The sequence below is a fragment of the Loxodonta africana genome, chromosome 10 (assembly GCF_030014295.1).
Source record: "Loxodonta africana isolate mLoxAfr1 chromosome 10, mLoxAfr1.hap2, whole genome shotgun sequence".
In the NCBI taxonomy this organism is placed as follows: Eukaryota; Metazoa; Chordata; class Mammalia; order Proboscidea; family Elephantidae; genus Loxodonta; species Loxodonta africana.
In genome coordinates, this window is record NC_087351.1 from 25504243 (window position 1) to 25519593 (window position 15351).

At 36.3% G+C, this 15351-nt stretch overlaps 1 protein-coding gene across 1 annotated transcript; it reads right to left on the reverse strand.

Annotated features, from left to right (window-relative positions):
• Positions 1-2879: 2879 nt before the first annotated feature.
• LOC135232513 (olfactory receptor 4N4C-like) lies at positions 2880-3986 on the reverse strand. Its single transcript, XM_064291892.1, has one exon. The coding sequence runs from the start codon at positions 3804-3806 to the stop codon at positions 2880-2882; it is 927 nt and encodes a 308-aa protein (XP_064147962.1). The 5' UTR covers positions 3807-3986.
• Positions 3987-15351: the final 11365 nt, after the last annotated feature.

Here is a 15351-nt window from a genome sequence, read left to right on the forward strand (position 1 = left end):
TAAAATCATAATAAATGCAATACTTTTCTCTTTTCAAAATGGCAAATCTTTAAAAGAGTTCAAATACTAGTGTTGGAAATATCTTTATATCTTCTGAGCTAGTAAATGTACTTCTAAAAATGCATCACCAGAAAATAAATAAGTGTGAAAGTTATATTTATAACACTTTTATATAAACATAGCTTCTATTAGCAAAAATCTAAGTATCCAAAAACAAGCGATTATATAAATATAATGATGATCAAAAAATGGTAGTTGATTACTTCATAGGCATTTACTTATTTAAAACATTCTTATAATATTAAGAAAAAACTAGTTATAAACTACATGTGTAATGTAACTCATTTTTTTTAATTTTATACATGTAAAAATAACAAAATGCTAACATTGGATATTTTTTTAGCAGTGGAATGGGTGTTATTTTCACCTTATTCTTTAATTAATTTCTTTATTATTTACTGAGATTCTTCTTTGTGCCAGGTAGTAGACAAAACAAATTAATGTCTGCTTTCATGGAGATGATCTACTACAGTGAAAAAAGACAGGCAATAAAAGAAATACATAGAATATAAAAAACCCAAAACCAAACCCATTGTAGTCCAGTTGATTTTGACTCATAGTGACCCTATAGGACAGAATAGAGCTGCCCCATAGGGTTTCCAAGGAGCACCTGGTGGATTCAAACTGCTGAACTTTTGATTAGCAGCCATAGCACTTAACTACTATGCCACCAGAGTTTCCACATAGGATATATGACATATTAAATGGTGATAAATACATAGACAAAAATGCAGAGAAGGGGAATATGGAGTATTGTGAGAGTGGGTTGCAAATTTGAATAAGGAGTTCAGAAAAGGCCTCATGTGGAAGGTGACATTTAAGGAAAGGCTTGATAGAAATTATGTAGTGGTTCATACCATTATCTGGAGGAAGTACACTCAGATGGAATAGCAAATCAAAGTTCCAGAGGCACAAGCAAGCCTGGTATATTCAAGGATCAGGAGGGTGGTGGGGCTGAGCAGAGTGAGTGAAATAGTATATAGTAGGATAAGAGGTCAGAGTAGGAGGGGGGCAGGATTTGGGGCATATAGATAAGGCATTATGGACCTTTATGGAAAGCAAAGAAGGACTTTGGCTTACTTTGAGTAGATGGAAGTCATTAAGAGTTTTGAGAAGAGGAGTGAGATGATCTGACTTAATGTTTTAACCTATCATTCTGGCTGCTCATCTGAGAGTAGACTAAAATGGGACAAGAGAACTAATCGTCAGTAAAGAGGCAACAGCAACCACATAGGCAAGAGATGACCATGATTTATTCCTAGGAGGTAGCACTGGAGGTAGAGAGAAATTTCGTGATGGTAGAGTTAATCCCGACTTGTTAACAGGTTGGATATGTAATATGAGAGAAAATGTGTCCAAAATGTTAGGATTCCAAGGCTTTGGGCCATAGTCTGGAAGGATAGAATTGCAATTAACAGAGATAATATAGTGGAGGTGGAGGGAATGGTGTGGCCAAGCTCACTAGTCTAGGATATTTTACTCTCCAAGTGAGATTAATACATGAAACTGGAGCTGAGACACAGGTTGCTGGGTAAAGGAGCCTAGAGTTTATGGGACAGATATAAGTATAAATGTTACCAACATATGTTATCATTGTAGGTGCCATTGAGTTGGTTCTCAATCATACTGATCCTGTGTTCACCAGTTCTTTTTGGAACAGTGACTGTATGTATTCCTTCCATCTTCTGATGCTTCCTCCGTAGTCCAATATTTTCCACATAGAATTCTCCAATAGTGCAACTTGAGGCTTGAATTTTCTTTTCAGCTCCTTTAGCTTGATTAATGTCAAATATTCTATTCTTTAGGTTTTGTAATTCCAGGTCTTTGCACATTTCATTATAATACTTTGTCTTCTCAAGCAGCCCTTTGAAATCTTCTCTTCAGTTCCTTTGTTTCATCATTTCTGCCATTTGCTTTAGCTACTCTAAGTTCAAGAGCAACTTTCAGAGTCTCTTCTGACATCCATTTTGATCTTTTCTCTCTTTCCTGTCTTTTCAATGACGTCTTGTTTTCTTTGTGTATGATGTACTTGATGTTATAATCATAATCACAGTGAAATCATTCTGGGGAAAGCTTTAACATCCAGGAAGAATTTGTGAAAACCTGTTTGTAACAATCAGGAAGCTTAAAAAAAAAAAAAAAAAGGAAATAATCTCATATTTTTCCATGAAACCTATTAGCTTTCTTTCTTATTCCTCTACTAAACTTTGAATTGAAAATAATAAAAATAACATTTTCTTTGAAGACATACCTGCTATCAAGACATTTGGCTCTTAATGACATTTTATGGCTTATTGATCTCTGCTCAGAATCTTGAGGATGTTGCCCTAAGCCACAGAGAAAACAATCAATTGTAGCTGAGTCACTCTCTTATGTTAAATCTTAAAATGGATTCTTACTGCAGTTAGAAATATAATTAAACTCCTTATCTCAACCTCAAAGACCTTACATGATTTGACCTTACAGTTACAATAAATTTAATTCTTAAATATCTCATACATGCTCATTATCAATCAGCATGATTTTCTTTATATTCTTTAAATATACACAGTTTTTTTCTCTCAGTATGCATAACTCTCTACCCAGTGCCTACAATAAACCAAAAACCAAACCTATTGCCATTGAGTCAGTTCCTTCCAGCTGGAAATTATTCATTCATTTAGCAAATACTAGTTTTTATTGAATGCCACCCATTTGTCTGGTGCCAACAATAGTACCTGACAAACAGGAAGAATTGACTAAAAACTGGTATTTGCTAGATGAATGAATGATTTTTAGCTGGAATTTCCCCTTTCTTGAGTTCTGTTTATAAAATCCATTTAGCACATTACATGTCTACTCAACAACCTCCTAATGGAAGTTTTCACTTCCTGGTTTCGAAGGGTATAAATCACAGGATTCATCAAAGGAAAGATCACTGTGTGAGAGAAGGCAACCACCTTGTCAGCTGGCAAGGCCCTGAAGGGGCGAGTGTAGATGAAGATGGAAGGTCCAAACATGAGAAATACAATAATCATGTGAGTTGTGCATGGGGACACGGCCTTACTCTTTCCTTCAGAAGAAGACCTATGCACATGGAAGAGGATGACCGCATAGGAGACCAGAAGGCCTAGGAAACACAGGAGTGTGAGCAAACCACTATTGAAGACCATAAGGAGCTCCACCACAAAGGTGTCTGTGCAGGCCAGTTTGATGACCTGCGGGACATCCCAGAAGAAGTTATCCAGCTGATTTGGGCCACAGAAGGGCAAGTGAAGGATGAGAGCTACCTGGATAATGGAGTGGACAAAGCCCCCAAACCACAAAGCCAACAATAATGCATAGCAGGCCCTAGGGCTCACGACAGCTGAATAGTGTAAAGGCTGACATATGGCAATGTAGCGGTCAAATGCCATCACAATAAGAAGTAACCCCTCCCCTCCTCCAAGGAAGTGCAAGAAGAAGAGCTGAGTGATGCAGCATCTGTAGGAAATCACCTTCTTCTCAGAGAGGAAGTCTGCCAGCATCCTGGGAGCCACAATGAAGGTGTAGGATGCATCCAGGAAGGCCAGGTTGCCCAGGAAGAAGTAGAGTGGGTCTGAGAGACCAGGGTCTGATTTGATGGTGAGGATGATAAGGAAATTTCCAGGGAGGATTATGAGGTAGAAAATAAAGATCAACACAAAGACCAGCAGCTGAATATGTCGAGATTGGGTAAGACCAAGAAGGATGAATTCTGTCACCAATGTGCCGTTTCTTATCTCCATTTCTTTTGCCTACAGAACATCAAAGAGGGGAAAGTTTATTTCCATCTATTTCATATGCACCACAGTTCTTCTCAACGCAAAAGCAAGATAGTTCACATTCATGTTAGACCATTATTTTCCCACAAGCTAAGAAATCTCTTCTATCCTCATTCTTCTAAATTTCATTATTGCCAACACCTAGGTCCCCAACCTATATTCTTCTTCCACTTCAATCCTGTGCTTCTATCTAACTGTTCTCTCATGTAGAACTCTGTTCTTAATTTGCTTGAGACATATTAAAATTTTCCTAATTGATAAAAAAAATTAACCCCAGTTATTGAGGTTTTTTGGTTTTTATTGGAATGTGGTGAGGAAATTGACAGCAGAGAGGAATATTGGCATTTTTAAGGTGACTGAAATATTCCATAATTTTTTGTACTGGTTATGCACGTCTATTTGTGAAGACTTGAATTATACAACAATGGTACGTATCCTGTATGTAAACTGATCTTAGGAATGTTGATCTAAAAAGAAAAAAAAGAAGTTGGGTTTTATCTCTTGCAAACTGGTAAGGTCCTGAGGGGGCAAGTGTAGATGAACGTGAAAGGTCCAAAAGTGAGAAATACAATAATTATGTGAGTTGTACATGTGGACAAAGCCTTGCTCTTTCCTTCAGAAGTGGACCTGCGTACATGGCAGAAGATGACTGAATAGGAGACCAAAAAGACTAGCAAACACAAGAAGATAAGCAAGCCATTTTTGAAGACTATAATGAGTTCCACCGCAAAGATGTCTGTGCAGGCCAGCTTGATGACCTGTGGGATGTCACAGAAGAAGTTATCCAGCTGGCTTGAGCCACAGAAGGGCAATCAAACCTTCAAGCTGGTTTAAATAAGAAGAATATTTGTCACTCCGGTCTGAAATAAGGATCTGAGTATCAGCATGGTAGTTCCAACTTGAGGATGCATACCCTGAGCCGATGCACATGCTGATTTATTGGTATGAAAACAATAGTAGAATTCCTATATGTATATTATTATATGCCATTCTTTTAAGTTCTATATTTTTTAAGTTTTACAGTATATAAATAATCATGTATAATTGAACCTAGAAAATATATACATATATATGTGTTGATGGTATGTACTCAAAAATGTTATTGTTGAGGTGAAAAATTATAAAAGCTTGAATACTCTTAATTAAGCTAGAGCAAAATGTAACAATATTTTACATGTTTTCAGTTAAAATATATACTTGTTATAATACTGTCATGGAATATGGGGTGCAAGGAGAAGTATGTCCATTGGCTTTATTGAAAGGGAAGATAGAATGAAAGAGAACACAAAGGAAGAAGAAGGAAGAGAGGAACAATAAAGTCCAAAACTAGAACTCAAAGAACTATTTACAATGTCATTTAAGCCTCATCTATTCAAAACATCAGATTGTCTGCTTTGTGTATATCTAAGCCCAAAAATGATTCATTAATATATAGGCAAAGTGGGAATTATAAAAGAGATACTTAACATCACATAGCATATGTATATATCCAAGAGGCCGGCAGTTCAAATCCACCAGGCACTCCTTGGAAACTCTATGGGGCAATTCTACTTTGTCCTATAGGGTCGCTATGAGTCAGAATCGACTCGATGGCAGCGGGTAGCATATATATGTCATCAACGCACACACAAAGCACACACATTGTGTCTTAATCAAACGAAGTATGAATGTGTGTGTATGGTGCCACTTTTTTGTTTTTTTGTTTTTTTTTTGCATTTCGGCAGTCATTAGCCTCAACTTTTATTTTATTACTCCTTCTATGCATAAAAGCTGCTGATAGACAAGTGACTCAGGAATCCCTAAGTTGTGTGCATCTGGAACTCTATTTTACAGTTGCTTATTTCACACACAGGAATTGAAGCTGTCTTCAGGACATAGATGAAACTTTTAAGTATCTCATGTTAAGATCTACAGGCATTTTCACTCTGTCTTTTGTTTTATTTCCTATCTTCCACATCTGTTCTCCTATCGACTCCTCCTTATTATTGTTGTTAGTTGCATTGAGTTGGCTCGGACTCATGGCCCCCTTATCTGTTATAGTAGGAAATATTGCCTAGTCCTGTGCCATCTTCCAGATTATTGGCATGTTAGAATCTATGGACTCCTTAGCAGATGAGATTCATTGCCATCTACCATCCTTGATTCACTCTGTCCCTTTATCCCATTTCCCTCTGTGTACCTTTGTGGTACCTGGGATTCTTACATCATTCTCATAAACAGAAGATATATGGTCAGTAGAAGACATTAGGGAAAATGAAGCAAGTCCCTGAAAAAAAAAAAAAGCACAGAAATCTCTGCAGAGACAAGCATTCTGTTCTAACTATATGAAGAAAAAGACTGCTGTCAATGAAAGCTGAAACAGAAATCTGAATGCTGGCCACTGCCTTCACCCTGTCTTTCCATTTTACCTGCTACAAAGATTCATCTGCTGCTGCTGAGGCTGGAGCAGGTGTGGGACAGAGAAGAGTGACGGAGATAAATGCAGACACATTTATCCTGTGTGTGCTCGGAGTCCAGACTGCTGTTAGCGACTTCAAGCATGGAGACTGGATGGCCATCTAATTCCCCAGTTTCTCTTCATTATAATTTCTCATGCCTCCTTCTTTAATTTTTCTTTTATTATCTTTCTTACCTTTCTCACTCCATCTTTGTGTACGTTTTCTTAAGTTTTATTTCTACATTCGAGTTGGCCTTGTTTCTCTATTTTATCTTCTCTTTTTTCTCTTTAATTTTTTTTTCAAATTGTTCCCCTAATTTTTACCCAATTTCTCTATCATATTACATTCTTTCTTCTTCCTTTGATTTCTATATATTATTTTAGTTTATCTTTTTTTCACTCTTCTTGTCTTCTCTATTCATTTCTTTTATTAACTCCGATGTTTGCCTCCCCATTAATTCTGTGAAACCCACTACTGTTTTCTTTTGAAACAAGAGTGAGTGCAGTAGTTGCTTCCTAACTTTCTTCTCTCTAATGGATTATTCTAAACCTTAAAAATATATATTTCACCTTTCAGTACGCTTTGCCCTTTAATAATACACTCCTTCAGGTGTGATCCCTTTTAATTATTTCCCATTTCTTCAGATATTTTGTGTGTGTAACTGATATCAATAAAAATAGATGATTTACCTTTTTGATCAAAAGAGATTTCTGATTAATCTATTCTAATAGCCAAATGATATTTAACAATATTCCCAAAATGTGGATGCGATGTTTATTAGAATGTGGTATCTAGTTTATAAAATGTTAACATACAGAATTACTAGTCACTGTGTGTTTTGAAAAATGTGGATGAAGTTAGAGAGCATCACCAAATGTTTAACTGATATCGATGTTGATGTCACCTCTAAAAGGCACTCTACAGGTATATGGAATCATTAGCATCTGAATGGCCTGTGGATCTCTTTAAATACTATGATTTTTAGGCAAAGTAATGACTGTCATAGAAAAAAACCCAGTTTGAGTGTCAGGCTGTCTAGGTTTAAGTTCTTGATTCTGCAATTTCTTAACCATCTGAGTTTGGAAAGATCACTCAATCTTCCTTCTCCTGAGTTTTTTCACCATCTCACAGTGTTGATGCGAGAATCCAGAAAGATAAGGATGATAGCAATAAGTAGCATATTCAAGTCTGATTAAACCAAAACTAAACCACGAATAATCTAGTTGCTAAGAGGAGCTTTGGTTTCTAAGGAGTAAAAGTATCGTAATAGATTCTTGGTCACTGGCTTTGGAGTTAATCCCTAGGGAAATAGTAACTGCATAAGTCTGTGAGGTTGTAGGAAATAAATTTGTGGAACTTTCACTTTAGCCAGTCGTCAAAGCCTTATATTGGTATGCTGGGACCATTTGTTAAAAAAATAAAAAAAACTCCCATTCTAACTGAGTGTAGGAACAAGATCAGAGCAGGTCTTTTGCAAAATCATGAAGTCATTGAAGATTTTCTCTGCAATCTCAGCCTAGCATTTGTGGGCTGATTGTGATTTTCTTTTCCCTCCCCTCTTTCATTTTATAAATGATAAAAAAAAAAATTAAGATCAAGTATTAGCGTCCCCGGAGCCCTGGTGTCGTAGTGGTTATGAGCTTGGCTGCTAACAAAAAGGTCTGCAGTTTATGTCCACCAGCCACTCCTTGGAAACCCTATGGGGCAGGTCTACTCTATCCTACAGGTTCGCTATGAGTCAAGGTTGACTGGAAAACAACAGGTTTGCTTTTGATTTTATTAGCATCACCAAGGCTATTAGTATTTTAAGAAAAGCCTTATATGTACCCATTAAAGTAATTTTAAATACTAGAAGATAAAAAAAGTTGTCATTGAGTAGTTTCCAACTCAAGGAGACCTCATGTGTCAGATTAGAAATGTGCTTCATAGGGTTTTCAGTGCCTGTGACCTTTCAGAAGCAGATTGCCTGGCATTTCTTCCAAGGCTCCTGTGGGTGGATTCTAACCACCAACCTTAGGAGCTGAGCACTTAAGCATTTGCACCACTCAGGCAACTAGATCTATTTTTTTAAGAATAGATAAAATGTGCTGCTGTATTGCTAAATTCAGACCTCACATAGTAGTCTATTTCTACCTTAATTCTGCCTTCTATCCCTTACATTCCATGACAGCAGATGCCCTACCTGAAGAGGTGCGATATTTGTTTCCATTTCTGCCTTCTTTTGTTCCTTATAAATACGAAGAAGGAGAAAGTGTTCACCTCTCTGGGGATTTAATACTACTCTCACAGCAGGCACTCACCTCCTTCTGATTGAAGGGACAACTGATTGCTCCTTCTTTTGTTCTTAAATATCTCTTTTCATGGGGTAGTGAGATCTCTTAACATTTTAAAATGCATGACCAATTTGTGATGCAATGGAGGACGTACTTTGGGAATTTGAAGGCTACCACAAGCTGCAGAACACTTTCAGTGGGAATTATTAGAATGCCAGCAAGATGTAGCCAAGAAAAAGACTAGAGACTTGTAAGATGTAAATATTCAAATATATGTCAGATAAAGTTCACTATGTCACTTCTGGGTTCTAAAATTAACATTCTATTAGTGATAGAGATAATGGATGTTTATTAGGCTTTCGTGGGTAGAAAGCCAAGGGAAGTTACTTTAAATGGCACAGTGCAATTTAAAAAGAGAATAGTAAATTATTTAATTGATGAAAAATCATTGATATATCAAGAAAAGAAGTAATGTGATCAAGTTGGTAATGTATTAGATTCAACATATACCTAGTGAAGAAGACATACTCAAAGAGAAAATAAATGTTACAAAGATTCCCCTGGAAAAATTCTTAAGGAGAAGAACTGCACTATGTAGAACGGACTGATTCTTTAAGAAGAGATATCCTTCTAAATAGATACTATTGTAATCTTGGCATTCATTGTAGTTCATTTTAGACATAAGTGTCTCCTATGCTCTGCTAGGAGTTCCTGAGTGGCTCAAGCAGTTAAGTGTTCAACTACTCACCTAAATGTTGTCAGTTTGAACCCACTCACAGGTATCTCAGAAGAAACACCTGGAAATCTGGTTTGATTCCCAAAAATTGGCCTTAAAAGCTGTGAGAAATGTAGGTCTACCCTGCACACGTGGGATTGCCATGAGTCCAAATCAATTTGACAAAAACTGGAGTTTTTTTTGTTTGTTTTTTGGTTTTAGGTTTGTTATTGTTTGTTTTTGATTTATGCTCTGCTAAAAGCCAGAATAATGAACTACTTCTTATTCAATTAAATACTCTTAAACAGAAGAAAAATAATTGAGATATGAAAGTGGGAGGTAAGATAATTTAAATTTTAATTGACTCAAGATTTTTAAAAGATTATTCTGGCTACTGAATGAAGGCTAAAAGTGCAAGCAAAAAAGGCCAATTAAGGAGCATGTGAAATACTATATGAAAGAGATAATGATGGCTTAGGCTAATGGGTAGAAGAGAAGATGAAAGAATATTTTAGATGTGAGATATATTTTGGAGAAAGAGCAAGTGGGACTTGTTGATGGACTGGATATGAGAGGTGAGGATGCAAGAATGACCTGGATTTTCAATGGCAGTACTGTGTGAGTGGTGGTGGAATTCACAAAAATCAGGACAACTGAAACACATGAGGGTTGGAAATTAAGCAGTCTGCTTTAAACGTACTTTGTTTTTCAATTTTATTTAGTTTCTGAATCACTAATGTATTCACAAGTTTCAAAAAGTAAAAAAAAAAAACATTATGAACAGTGAGAGATCTCCCATTTCATTCCCCACATGTCCATTTTCCCCACACTTCACAACAGAAGACTAATATTATTAATTTTTGTCTTTCAAAAAATAACATGCCTTTACAAGTGTTAATATAAATTTCTGTTTATTTTATTAAAATATAATTTATATTAAAATATAGAGATCTAAGTGTTGATAAGTTTGTATAAATGGATACATTTGAATAATCACTACCCAAAACAACACACAGAATATTCCCATCACTCCATAAAGTTGTTTGGTGCCCCTGGCTCTCCCCCTACCACCATCACCACCACCACCTCAGGCTACCATTCTCTAATTCCTAACATCATGGATATGTTTTGCCTTTCCTTGGATTTCTTAAAAATAGAATCATATGACATGTATTCTTTCATTTCTGCTTTTTTACTCATCATTGTGTTTTTGAGATTCATGCATGCTGTTGCATTCCCTGCAGTTGTGCCTTTGTATTGCTGAATTTTATGAACGTATATAATCTGAAGTTTTTATCATTGTTATCCTTTTGTGGACAATTGGATTCTTTCAAATCTTAAGCTATGAATACAGTGTCTATGAACATTCTAATTAAAGTCATTTTGTGAGCACGTGTTTTTATTTCTCTTGGCTAACTACTTGGAATTAGGGTTACTAGATCATAAGGCAGATGTATGTTTAACTTTATAAGAAATTGCTATTCAACTTTCCAAAGTAGTTGAACCATTTTAAATTCCCAACTGCAAGTAGGGAAAGTCAAGTTGTTCCATCTGGCTCACCAACATTTGGTATTGCTACTCTTTTTTATAACAGCAATTGCTCTGGTTCTGGTTGTGAAATGATAACTCATTGTGGGTTGATTTAGGAAATAATATTGGAATCATTATTTCCCGTCCTTAAGCATAAGCATAGAGAATGTGACCCAGCTGGAGCTGGATCACAAGGACTCACAAGAACACATCAACTGGGCCCTGAGGTACAAAGACAATAGCTAGGATGTTCTTGGAGAATATCTTTCAGGGAACCTTTTACATAAAAAAAGTAAATAAATAAACCAATCAAAAAGAACACTTTCCACCTTTTTTTCTATTAGCATTTAGGAAATAGAAGATTTGTTGGACCAGTGAAGGCCCTACTGACTGTTGTTACTGAAACCTGTACCAACAATTATTGAGAGGTGATTTAAAATGTAGAATCACATTGATCTAACAGTTTTTAGCCAATTGGTGAAAAGGTGAAGCTTTCAATGATTTTACCCATTTTGTGATTTCTTTTTTTAATATACACTGATGATTCTGTAGTTCCTCTGATTCCGGCATGTATCAGCTCTGGCAGCATGCTTGTCCGATTCCCACTTTTGCCTTTTTGAATATATGCTGAATAAAACTTTCTTTTTGCTTTACTATACTTTGTGGAGCTTTTTCGCTACACCAGGGTTTAATTTGCCTTTCCCTGATGACTACCGATGTTGAGCATCTTTTCATGAACTTACCATTGAGTTACATGTCTTCTTTCCTGAAGCGTCTGTTCAAATTTTTCTCCTATTTTTTTTTTCCACTTGGTTGCTGAAAAAGAGAAAAAGAGAGATCTTAAAGTTCCCTTTCAGTGTGTGACTTATCTTTTTATAATGATGGATTTTAAAAATCAGTAATTTTTAATTTTGAAGCCCAATTTATAGACTTTTATGATTGCTGCTTCTTTTTGTGTGGTCTAAAAAATCATTGCTTATCCCAAGGATTCTAGAAAACATATTCTTCTATGTTTTCTTCTAGAAGGTTTATATTTCTAGCTATTATATTTAAGTCTACAATCCAACAGTGAGGGTGAGGCACAATTCATTATTTTCATTATGAGTATACAGTTGCTCTAACATCATTTGCTTAAAAGGCTTTCCTTTCCCACTCAGTTGAATTGATTTCAATTGAATCAATTTACTAAATGTTTAAGACTATTTTTGCACTGTGACCTGGAAATTTTCTCAGGGCAATAATCTAAGGCAATTGTGTATCCGGGCTCACCAGTTTTTTTTTTTTTTTTCCTTTTTTGCCTGAAATACAGTGTCTTGAAATTCATTGTTGCGTAGATTTTGTACTTTCTTTTTTTGTTGTTGTTTCAGGCTGGGTAAATTCAGATCCTGTTTCTTCATCTTGATAAGAAACAAACCCCTATTTAATTTTTTTAAGGACTGGTTAAGAATTTTAAATGCAAATGACGAAGAGTACATTTACTTCTTATGTGAGTAAGTGTAACAAATCAAATAGATAAAATGGACACACCCATTTTGAAAAGTAATGGGCTATTGGTGGTTCAATGCTAGAATTATTATTTTTTTTTTTGTAAGGGAGAACTTAGAGTCACTATGAGTTGGGATTGACTCGACGGCAACGGATTTGGGTTTTTTTTTTTTTTTTTTTTTTCATAAGGGCGACCCAAGGTTGATTCTGGCCAAAGCAACTTATGCACAGTGACCACCCATCTGTCAGTGGAAGCTTGTGTATTGCTATGATGCTGACCAGATTTGCAGGCAAGAAAAACCCTATGGACTAGGAAGAAAAAACCTGGCAATCTACTTCCAAAATTCAGGTAACGAAAACTGTATGGAACACAGCAAACACAACAGGCCATTTTGCATGATCATGGAGATGGTACAGGACTGGGGTCACCATGGGTTGGGGCCAACTTGATAACAGGTAACAGCAACAACAACGTTTTGTAAAGTAAGGAATTCACATTAAAATTGAACACTTGAAAAAATACATTTGATCAGTAGACAATAATCAAAAATTTAAAACTATAACAAATGTAATAATTTTCTCTTTCCAAAATGGCAAACGTTTAAAAGAGATCAAATACTAGTGTTGGAAATATCTTTATATCTTGGACCTAGTAATAGTACTTCTAAAAAATATATCACAGGAAAATAATGAAATAAGTGTAAAAGTGGTATTTATAACATTTTTTATATAAATATAGTTATTAGTAGCAAAAACCTAAATATACAAAAATGGGTGATTATTTAAATATAATGATGATCAAAGAACAATAGTTGATTAGTCATTTAAAACAATATTATAGTCTATATTTACTTGCTTAAAACATGATAATAATATTAATGAAAAAGAACAAGTTATAAACTACATGTGTAATATGACCCTGTTTTAAAAATTTTATACATGTAAAAATTAAAAAAAAATGCCAACTTAGATTTTTTTAGCAATGGAATGGAAGTAATTTTCATCTTATTCTTTAATTCATTTCTTCAGTATTTACTGAGCATTTTCTTTGTGCCAGGCAGTAGACAAAACAAATCTCTGCTTTCATGGAGACGATCTACTATAGTGAAAAAAGACAGGCAATAAAATAAGTAAAATACATGGCATATTAAATAGTGATAAATGTTATGGGCAAAAATAATGCAGAGAAAGGGAATGTGGAGTATTGTGGGAGTGGGTTGAAAATTTCAATATTGAGTTCAGGGAAGGACTCATATGGAAGGTGACATTTGAGGAAAGGTCTGATAGGAATTATGGAGTGGGTCATACTACTATCTGGAGGAAGTACTATTCAGACAAAGGGAACAAGTCAATGTTCCAGTGCCAGAAGCTAGCCTGGCATATTCTATGATCAGGAGGGCAGTGGGGCTGAGCAGAGTAAGTAAAACATTATGTAGAAGGATAAGAGGTCACAGTGGGAGGGGACAGAAGTTGGGCTATATAGATAGGGCATTATGGGCCTTTATGGAATGCAAAGAATGACTTTGGCTTACTTTGAATAGATGGAAGTAATTGAGGGTTTTGAGAGGAGGAGTGAGATGATCTCACTTTATGTTTTAATTAGAACATTCTGGCTTCTAAGCTGAGAATAGATTAAAATGGGACAGGAGAAGACTGATGATTAATAAAGAGGCAACATCAATAACATAGGCAAGAGATGACCATGGTTTTTGCGCAGGTGGTAGCCCTGGAGGTGGGAAGAAATTCTCTCATCGGGCAATTTTGTAATGGTAGAGTTAATCCAGGCATGTGAACAAATGGGATACGAAATATGAGAGAAAATATTCTCAAAATATGATTTCAAAGCTTTGGACCATAGCCTGGACAGATGGAATTCTAATTAATAGAGATAATGTAGTGGAGTTGGGGAGAAGTGTGTGGTGAAGATCACTAGTCTAGGATATATTATGCTAGTCTAGGATATGTTATGCTTAAGGTGAGATAAGGACAGAGAAGTGGAGCTGAGACATAGATTACTGGGTACTGGAGCCTAGAGATTACGGGAAAGAAAGAAGTGTAGAGGTTATCAACTTACAGATGGAATTAGAAAGTTTGGGAGTTGAGGAGAGACCCTCAAAGAAGAATGAAGGAACAGCTGGCTAAGCAAGAGGGAGACTAGGAAAGTGAAGAGTCTTGGGAAGGCAATGATTCAATGAAAAGGGAGTGATCCGCAATGTCAAATGCTGCTTGCAAGTCAAAAATAATGAGACCTTGGTCAAGTTGTGCTGACTTCCCCTATATTGTGTGCTGTCTTTCCCTTCACCAAAGTTAACATTTGTCTACTATCTAGTTGGTGATTTCCCATCCCCAACCATCTCCTCCCTCGTAGCCATCAAAGACTGTTTTTTTTTTTTTTTTCTGTATGTAAACCTTGACCAAGGAAAAGTCATAGAAGCTTCCTAGACACATCCAAACACCTTGAGGGACTGAGTTACTGGGGCTGAGGGCTGGCGACCTTGGTCTTGGGAGACATCTAAGTCACTTGGCATAACATAGATCATAAAGAAAATGTTCTACATCTTTGGTGAGTAATGTCTGGGGTCTTAAAAGTTTGCAACTGGCCATCTAAGATACATCTGTTTGTCCCACCACCTTCAAAGCAAAGGAGAATGACAAAAACCAAAGACATAAAGAAAATATTAGTCCAAAGGACTAATGCACAGCATGAACCACAGCTTCCACCAGCCTGAGCCCAGAAGAACTAGATGGTGCCCAGCTACCGCCAGCAACCTCTCCGAAAGGAATCACAACAGAGGGTCCAGGACAGAGTGGGAGAAAATGTAGAACGAAATTACAATTCACAAAAAAAGAGCAGATTTACTGGTCTGACAGAGACTGGAAGAACCCCTGAGACTATGGCCCCAAGAAACTCTGCTAACTCAGAATTGAAGCTGTGCCCAAAGTCCACCTTTCAGCCAAAGATTGTTGTTGTTGTGTGCCATGGAGTCGATTCCAACTCATAGAGGCCTTATAGAACAGAGTAGAACTCCCCCACAAGGTTTCCAAGGAGTGGTTGGTGGATTTGAACT